Raw genomic sequence first — 9,285 nt, 5'->3', positions numbered from 1 at the left:
TAGATCTCTTCCCCTATGTCATTGACCTTGTACCAAATCTGGCTTATTCTAAAAGAGAGTGGAGCTCCAGAAGTGGATGGCTTAACATCACATCCCTAAGTTCCCCCAAGAGCTTTGCTTCTTTTGCCCTCCTCAGCTGGGAGCTGTAGGCAGGAGGCTGGAGGGAGAAGAGTGGTATCAGCGTCATCCTTCTTCATGTGTGACCAATAGCTGAGTAACAGGATGATAGCTGCTCGTGGTGATGATGTGGGTGACGATGGGGATGATGACTCAGATAGCTGCGTTGAACTCAAACTACTCCAGTGTGGGGGTCACCGACTGGTGCCAGTGCACTTGCGTCTACCAGGAGGCTGCACTGAGGGGTGGGTGGGATGGGGGCCCCTGCAGCCCTCCCCCTGGCCGTGTCCAGCTGGGTCCTCGTCCGTTGGTGGCTGCCTTCCCTCCCACCCTTCCTCGTGACTCCCTTCGGCGTAGTGCCTGTGGCACCCGTGACCGCTCCAGAACGCAGTTGGCTTACCATGGCATTCCAGCACGCTAGGGTGCAGCGGCTGGGCTGGTGAGGGGCCGCCAGGGGTCAGAAGTGCCAGTGGGTGGCCATTGCGAAATGGAACGATCTCCATGGGAGACAGGAATTTGCTCTGTCATGTGTGATTCTATATTAATGATAAGGCTCTTTGGGCAGAAAATGGAGTCCCCAAAATGGAACCGCTTGGCCATAGGCCAATTGCACAGAGGGTGGGACTGCTGGAGGATTCTTTCAAGACATCCCCCCACCCTGATTTATGGTTCTCATCCCACCCCAGACCCAACCCCCTTCCTCTCCTGTGTGGGACTCCCCACTGGCCATAACAGATGGATGCAATTAAGAGGAAATCGGGAGAGATGGCAGTGGTGAGAGAATGGAAAATACTCCTATTCACCTGACACTATAATTCACTGGCTTCTGAGGGGAGCAGATGGATTTATAGGGATCCTATGGGCCTGGGCCAAGAAGAGCTTAAGAGCAACAAAATTGAGGCCTCTCCCCTGCAGACCTTGTGACCGGAAGGATTCTAGATTGGTGGAGCGTGGGAAGTAGAGGGCTCCGGTGTCCTGCCAGAAAATCTCAGAGTTGGGGAAAATGCCAGGAGGCCCAAAGAATGTCCTTGGAGAATTCCCATTCCAAAGTCAATGGGGCAAGCTGTTACACAGCTGAAAGGATCCTGAATGGGTCTGATTTCCTCAGGTTTGGGAGGGTTGTGTCTCGCCCTCTGGGCAGGGTAATCAGGTCTGGGGTCCTACCAGGAGGCCAGGCCACCAGCACAGTGTGCAGGCTCAGTTTATGGTTCCCTTTACCTGGGAATGTTACCAACTGGGTAGCATGCTACCCACTCCCTGGTCTCTGGGAAATTAGTTTTGCTGGGGACAGGGAATTGCAGGAAACTAATCAGTGCCATTAGTGGGTTAGAAAAGCTCTTGGGGGCAGCAGCTTTTTCCAGCTCCCACCCCAGACATTGGCTGATGCACTGATGGTGTGGGAGGGGTGGGGTGAGACCAGCCTGGGTTTCTCAAAAGCAATTCCATTTCTTTTCTCAGGAAAATAGAACTTCTACCCTCAGAGGAGTCAAAGAAGAGGCAGAACTATGGCAGGTGAGAGAATAACTAATCTCCCTTCCCCAACCCTCCCTGGCGATCCTTACCAGGACAGAGAGGAGAGAAGTGGTAGGGATCAGAGATTTCTGGGAACTCGCCCATCTTGTTGTTGTTTTTTTTTCCTTATTTTATTTTATTTTTTTATTGTTGTTGGTGTTTTTTGAGACAGAATCTCACTCTGTTGCCCAGGCTGGAGCGCAGTGACGCGATCTCAGCTCACTGCAACCTCTGCCTCCCAGGTTCAAGTGATTCTCCCACCTGAGCCTCCCGAGTAGCTAGGATTACAGGCGCCTGCCACCATGTGTGGCTAATTTTTGTATTTTTAGTAAAGATGGGGTTTCACCATGTTGGTCAGGCTGGTCTCGAACTCCTGACCTCAGGTGATCTGCCCACCTCGGCCTCCCAAAGTACTGGGATTACAGGCGTGAGCCACCGTGCTTGGCTTTTTTTTTTTGAGTCTTGGCTTTGGGTTTTGATTTGTTTTCCTGAGTAAGGAGTGCAAAGCCCCCACACGAGCTCCTGCTTCTTGGCTTCCTGAGAAGGAGCCCTTTCCCACTCTTTCTTCCCAGCTTTTCCCCAGTGACACACTCAGGGTCTTCCTAGGGTGCCCCACCCACTTCCTAGAGGCTCCATTCACACTGCCGGAGGGGTGCCACCGGATTCCCACTAGACTGTGCACAGGCAGGAGGTAGGACAAATAATCCTGACCCAAAAGTAGGAGCGAGAAGGGGCTTCTTGCTCCTTGGGTGAGTGGATGCCCATTCTGTTGAAGGGCCACCCAAGAGGGAGAAGGTGGAAGGCCCATCTCCTTCCCTCCTGCATTCTCCAGGAAAGCTCCGGAAGTCCCACATCCCTGGAGTGCGCATCTGGCAGCTGGTGGAGGAGATCCCCGAAGGCTGCAGCACGCCGGACTTTGAGCAGAAGCCCGTCACCTTGGCTCTGCCAGAGGGTGAGCCCAGAGGGGAGCCGTGAAGGGGAGGCAAGATTCCTGCTCTCCTACCTCCCAGGGGAGAGGGCTGGGGCACCCACCTTCCTGGGGACCCAGGCCCTATATCCATCACTAGGCCATAGCCCGTCTCCCTCCTATTCTTGAGGGGGTATGTGCTTACCTGGAACCCTAGAAGTGACAAGGGGCCTGGGGAAAACAGTGGATAAAGAGAGTGAAGAGACACCATGCTATTCCGGTGAGAGAAATATCTTGGGGGCAAGGATGCTTATCTTGGGGGCAAGGGGTAAAAATGCTAAATTGGGGAGCAGGGAGAGGTTGTGGTGTTTCCTGGTCCCTCTCTCCTTGCCTCAAAGCCACTGCTGCAGAGAGGCACTGTTAAAACAGTTAACTTGACTCCTCCCAATCCTCGCCTCCAGACAGCAGCACCTGCTGTGGCTCACAGGCTGGGCTCAGGAAGGCCCTTCTAGAAGGCCACATAAGAAGGTGTCCAAGAAAGTGGTGGGAACAAAGGCTTATTGGGGAAAAATTGGGAATTGGTGTTCTTTCCCCAACACACACCCTGCAATAAATTTTAGTTCATAGCATCCTGGTAATAAGAAAAAGAATGGTATTTTATTTTTCTAAATCTGGAACAAGGTAATGAGAAATTGGGAAGGGCCCTTGGGCCTTTGGTCTATATTGCTCTCTACTGAGATGTTCCTGGTGGGAGGCTAAGGGATTCCTTGAGGGCGGGCAGTTCCCAGGCCTCCATGACAGGCATGGAGCTTGGGGTCTTTTCTGAGGCTGGAACCTGTGTCTCAGGACCAGCTCCTTCGGGCACCAAATAGCCACTCCTCCTCCCCCGAGTTGTGATTCCTCCTCCTCCTAGAGAGTAGGAAGGGAAGCCACAAAATCTCTTTTTTTTTTTTTTCTTTTTTTGAGATGGAGTCTCACTTTGTTGCCCAGGCTGGAGTGCAGTGGCACAATCTCTGATCACTACAATGTCTGCCTCCTGGGTTCAAGTGATTCTCCTGCCTCAGCCTCCCCAGTAGCTGGGATTACAGGCACATGCCACCATGCCTGGCTAATTTTTGTATTTTTAGTAGAGATGGGGTTTCACCATGTTGGCCAGGCTGGTCTCGAACTCCTGACCTCAGGTGATCTGCCTGCCTTGGCCTCCCAAAGTGCTAGGATTACATGCGTGAGCCCCTGCGCCCGGCCGGAACTCACAAAATCTCATTCCCTTCCCAGTCTTGGCAGAGCTTTCAGACTCCTTGCTCACCCACTCTCAAAGAAAAGCCCCTCTCCCCTAAAGCCCTGCTGGCCTCCCCTTTGCACCAGGGCCAGTCCACCTGTCTCTTTCCCTCAAGCAGCCCAAGTTTCTGCAATATAGAAAGAGGAAGCACTGCCTTCTGGGTGCCTGGAATCTGCTGCTTTCCACCTGCGTATTCTGAGTCCTGAGTCAAGGGGACCAAGGCCTGGCACCCTTTTTGGAAGTGGCAGTTGAAATACCTAGATGAGGAAGATGATATAAATTAAAATTTAAATAAAGTATACAGTCACCCTCTCCCAACTTGTCAGTCTCCTTGCTCGTCTCTTCCTGCTGCAGGGAAAAATGCTGTCTTTCGGGCTGTGGTCTGTGGGGAGCCTAGGCCCGAGGTGCGTTGGCAGAACTCCAAAGGTGACCTCAGTGATTCCAGCAAGTACAAGATCTCCTCCAGCCCTGGCAGCAAGGAGCACGTGCTGCAGGTAAGAACCATAGCTTTTCCCCCCACCAGGGTCTACTCATCTTTTCCCATCCCCTTGAAGGTCTCTTTGGCAGCCTCCAATCCCTAGAGGAGTAAGACATACTCCTCGTTGAGGTTGAATCCATTCAACTCCATCTCATGACTCAAAGTTGCCTGAGCCAAGAATGGATCTGGCAGGCTTGCAGATACCTCTGCTGATAACCTGGGAGGTGGTGTAGACTGGAGCTTAAGAGTTCAAGCTCTGAAGTCAGACTGCTGGGGTTACAATCCCAGGCCCACCACCTTGGCTTTAGAAAGTCACTTTACTCTTTTTACCTCTGTCTCCTCATTTGTAAAAATGGGGTAATAATAGTACCTACTTTAAGGAGTTGTTATGAGTTGTTGTTGAGACAGATCTCGCTCTGTCACCCAGGCTGGAATGCAATGGCGTGATCTCGGCTCACTGCAACCTCCACCTCCCAGGTTCAAGCGATTCTCCTGCTTCGGCCTCCTAAGTAGCTGAGATTACAGGCATGCACCATCACGCCCGGCTAATTTTTGTATTTTTAGTAGAGATGGGGTTTCACCATGTTGGCCAGGCTAGTCTTGAACTCCTGACCAACAGTGATCCATCCGCCTCGGCCTCCCAAAGTGCTGGGATTACAGACGTGAGCCACCGCGCCTGGCCAGGAGTTGTTATGAGGATGAAAGTTCTATGTAAAGTGTCTAGCTAGTGCCTGGCCTATAGTGAGTACTCAATCAATCTTGGCTAATCTGAGCAATATTATAAATACTAACCATGGGATACCTACTATGTGCCAGGCCCTACTATGTCCCAGGGGCTAAATATTTGACATAGATTATATATTTAATTCTAATCATTCACCACTTTTTTGAGGTATTATATTCCCATCTTACAAATGAAAAAACTGAAGTTGAGAGAAGTTAGGTAACTTGCCCAAGGTCCCACAGCTAGTAATACAGGACAGAGACTGTTTTCAGGCCCAGATCCATCTGACCCCAAAAAGCACACTCTTTCTACTTCACTACATTGCCTCTGATGGCAAAGAATTGATACATCCACCCTCTGTCCCAAACCAGGTTTCTGTTTTGGGGTCTGTCTTTCCTGATAAAGACAGTGAGCTCCATGAGGACAAGGACCATGTCTTACTCACTTTATACCCCCAACACATAGCCGTGTCTAGTAAATGGAGGAAGGGGATGTGGTAGCCCTGTTCCTCTGCCCTTGGCCTCTCTGCAGATCAACAAGCTGACAGGCGAGGACACGGATCTGTACCGCTGCACAGCAGTAAATGCGTATGGAGAGGCCGCTTGCTCAGCGAGACTCACCGTCATCGAAGGTGGGCTTTTCTCTGAGTTTGTCTCATCAGTGCACTGGGCAGAGACCCAAGAGGAATCAGAGGCCCTGTGGCTAGTGAGGGAGGGGAGGGAAGGGAGGCCCATGCAGGCTGCTGCTGCTGCTGCAGCCCTACCTTTTGCTGGGCCCCCGGCTTCATCCACATGCACATGAGTCTGCATGTGTTTAAAAAGGCACACCTTGGCAGATACTCTGAAGGATATTCTCTTGGCCCAGTAAATGAGCAGGACCTGAAAGCTGGCTTCTAGTCCTACAGCTTCTGCTAACTCATTCAATGGGCTTTGTTTTCCTCTCTGGGTCTCAGTTTCTCCATCATGCAAAGGATATTTTGGACAGGCCTATACCAGAGGTGACAAACAGGTCACACAAAGGCCAAATTCTCTCTCAGACATGTTTTTTTGGTGTGCGTGGTGTTTGATATTTTAAAACTTGTCAACCTGTAGTAATTAAAAGGTAGATATCTCTTGAGGAAGCAGGTCTAGTCTCGCCATTGGTTATGCTTACAATGGATCTGCCTACAAGTAACAGAAAATCCTACTAAGAGTAGCCTAAGAAATAAAGATATTTCATTCCTTCATATAAGAAGTTTTGCGAGGGCATCCAGGGTTCATACCACAGCTCAGGGCTGCCATCAGAGAGCTGATTCCTTCAGTCCCATCGCTCTGCCATCCTTAGCAGATTGCCTTATCACCTCATGGCCATAAGAGGGCTGTGGCAGATCCAAACATAATCCATGTTCAAGGTAAGAAGGTGGAAAAGGTGGCCCATGTCCATCTGCCTCTCTTATTTTTATTTTTATATTTTTGAGATGGACCGGAGTCTTGTTCCATTGCGTAGGCTGGAATACAGTGGCGCAATCTCGCCTCACTGCAACATCTGCCTCCCGGGTTCAAGCAATTCTCCTGCCTCAGCCTCCTGAGTAGCTGGGATTACAGGCGTTTACCACCATTCCTGGCTAATTTTTATATTTTTAATTGAGACAGGATTTCACCACGTTGGCCAGGCCGGTCTCGAACTCCTGACCTCAGGTGATCCACCTGCCTCGGCCTCCCAAAGTGCTGGGATTACAGGTGTGAGACACTGCGCCTGGCCTTTTATTTTTTATTTTTTGAGACCTGTTGCCCAGGCTGGAGTGCAGTGGTGCGATTATGGCTCACTGCAGCCTTGACCTCCCAGGCCCAAGTGATCCTCCCACCTCAGCCTCCCAAGTAGCTGGGACTACATGCATGTGTCATCACACTCAGCTAATTTTCTGATTTTTTTTGTAGAGGTGGGGTCTCCCTGTGTTGCCCAGGCTGGTCTGGAACTCCTGGGCTCAAGCTATCCTCCCCGCCTCGGCCTCCCAAAGTGCTGGGATTACAGGCATGAACCATCACAACCAGTCCATCCACCATTTTTGTAGAGGAAGCAAAGGCTTTCTCAGAAATTCCTGGAGCTCATTGGTCAGGACAGTGTCACATGAGCACTGCTAGTTGCAAGGGAAGATGGGAAGGCGAGTGTTTAGCTTTTTCAGCCTCTCTAGTGCAAGCAGATGATGAAGATTACAAATGGCTGCAGGATTAGCCAAACAGCAGTGTCTGACCTATTTGGCAATATTGGGCCTATACCCTGAAATGGCAGCTCCCAGGTGGAGTGAAAGAGCAGCTGCCCCTTTAGATACTCTTGAGTTTGTTGTGGTTGCCAGTGTCTGCTTCACGAATTTATGCCACCTCCCTGGCCCCTGCAGACACATGACTGGGCCTCCCCTGCATGAGATGATGTTTAGGTTGGTCGCCTTGGCCATGGTAAGGCTCTGGGGTAAAAAAGCTTGTGATGGACAGACCCTCCACCCTGCTCCATCCCTCTTGCTGGGATCGTCCATGCCTTAGAGGACAGTGGGGAGAGCAGGGCTCTGGGACTCAGTTTCTCAGGAAGACCATCAACATGTCTTGCTTCTCTCCCTGCTTGTCCACATCAACTCCTTCCTCTCTTCCCTGGATGTTCCAGTTGGCTTTCGGAAGAATCGGAAGAGGCACAGGGAACCGCAGGAAGGTAGGTAGACTTGTCAGAAACCTCCTTGGGGCCTGTGGGGGATAGGCTACTTCTTTCCTGGTGTTCCCTGCCTGGTTGAGCCACGATGAGCACCTTGTGGATCACCACCAGTCTTCAAGAGAGCCCCTTCCAAAGGCTCAGTTATCAGCACGGACCACACAGAAAAGCTCTGCATCAACCCTCAGTCATCCCACCTGGGACTGAGGCCTCATTCCTGCTCCTTTTTCAGACCTCAGGAAGGAGCTGATGGACTTCCGGAAATTGCTGAAAAAGAGGTGGGTTTGGGCCTGTCCATGAGGGATTTTGGAGGCTCCCATAGTATTCACCCCCTGCTATTTCCATAAGTAAGCTGGGCTTGGGCCCCACCTCTACCCAACATAGCAGGGAGCTAGACTGCCAGTAGCAGATGGGAGGATGGGAAGGGGACTGAACTGGGAATTCTGGCTCCAGCTCTGCCATTTCAAAGCTCTATATCCTTGAGTTAATCATCTCTCCTCTGATTTCCTCATTTACAAAATGTGGTGGTCCACCGGAACAATGATGTATCTTTTTTTTTTTAAGCAACAGAACTATGCAACACCCACTTTCCCCAGACATCTTACTCAGAAATCTATAATACAAGTTGTCAGGAGCATTTCTCCTGAAAGTTGTGGGGTGAGGCTGAGGCTCGCCCCACCCATCTCTGAATCCTTCTGGCCTCAACAGTGGTCAGTCCCAGAGATTCCAGGCTCTGTGTTTCCTCTAGTGCAGATAGAGCAGTTTCCCAGAACTACTTGGGGCACCAGAGCCAGGTGGCCAACAGGGGAGCAGGGGTTCCTCTGGCCTCTGACCTGCCGGCCTTGCTCCCCAGGGCCCCACCAGCCCCCAAGAAAAAGATGGACCTTGAGCAGATATGGCAGCTGCTGGTGACAGCAGACAGGAAGGACTATGAGCAGATCTGCTTGAAGTACGGCATCGTCGACTACCGTGGCATGCTGCGCAGGCTGCAGGAGATGAAGAAGGAACAGGAGGACAAGATGGCACAGGTGCCTCACCCCATGGTCACTCTTCACCACATGCCCATCCCACATACTTGGACCACAGGTGCCTCACCGCATGCCCACCCCTCACCCCATGCCCACCCCACACACCTGGACCATAGGTGCCTCACACCTGGAGGTGGGCTTGGAGGCAGAACTTAGGAAACCAAGTATGGTCGAGAGGCCTGTCTCCATCTAGTCCCCAGTGGGGTATCTGGCTAAGGCCCTGAGATCCCAGGTTGGCGTCCTGCCTTTGCAACCTGATTCTGATACCTACTAAACTCTGGAGCTTTGGAAGAGTTAGGGCCTCTGTATCTTGGTTTCTTCATCTGTAAAATGGGAATTATAGTCATGCCTACCTTGTAGGGTTATTGGGAGGATAAATGAGAGAATGTAATTAAAGTACTTAGCTTAGTGCCTTGATTTTTGCTATCATTATCACTGTCACCAGATTGGTGGGGGGGCGGGTACCTGGCTTATTTATTTATTTATTTTTTAAGATGGAGTCTCGCTCTTTTGCCCAGGCTGGAGTGCAGTGGCCAGATCTTGGCTCACTGCAAGCTCCGCCTC

At 51.2% G+C, this 9,285-nt stretch overlaps 1 protein-coding gene across 1 annotated transcript in view; it reads left to right on the top strand.

Annotated features, from left to right (window-relative positions):
• Nucleotides 1-256: 256 nt before the first annotated feature.
• IGFN1 (immunoglobulin like and fibronectin type III domain containing 1) overlaps nucleotides 257-9,285 on the top strand; it is a 34,450-nt gene continuing 25,421 nt past the window's right edge. Inside the window, exons 1-7 of the mRNA XM_054548267.2 lie at nucleotides 257-362; nucleotides 2,462-2,581; nucleotides 4,170-4,309; nucleotides 5,549-5,648; nucleotides 7,652-7,696; nucleotides 7,926-7,971; nucleotides 8,547-8,721. Coding sequence (XP_054404242.2) covers nucleotides 257-362; nucleotides 2,462-2,581; nucleotides 4,170-4,309; nucleotides 5,549-5,648; nucleotides 7,652-7,696; nucleotides 7,926-7,971; nucleotides 8,547-8,721 — 732 coding nt within the window. The remainder of the gene's footprint in view (nucleotides 363-2,461; nucleotides 2,582-4,169; nucleotides 4,310-5,548; nucleotides 5,649-7,651; nucleotides 7,697-7,925; nucleotides 7,972-8,546; nucleotides 8,722-9,285) is intronic.

The sequence above is a fragment of the Pongo abelii genome, chromosome 1 (assembly GCF_028885655.2).
Source record: "Pongo abelii isolate AG06213 chromosome 1, NHGRI_mPonAbe1-v2.0_pri, whole genome shotgun sequence".
NCBI lineage: Eukaryota > Metazoa > Chordata > Mammalia > Primates > Hominidae > Pongo > Pongo abelii.
Note: the sequence above shows the minus strand (reverse complement) of the source record. Positions and strands in the feature narration are given on the sequence as shown.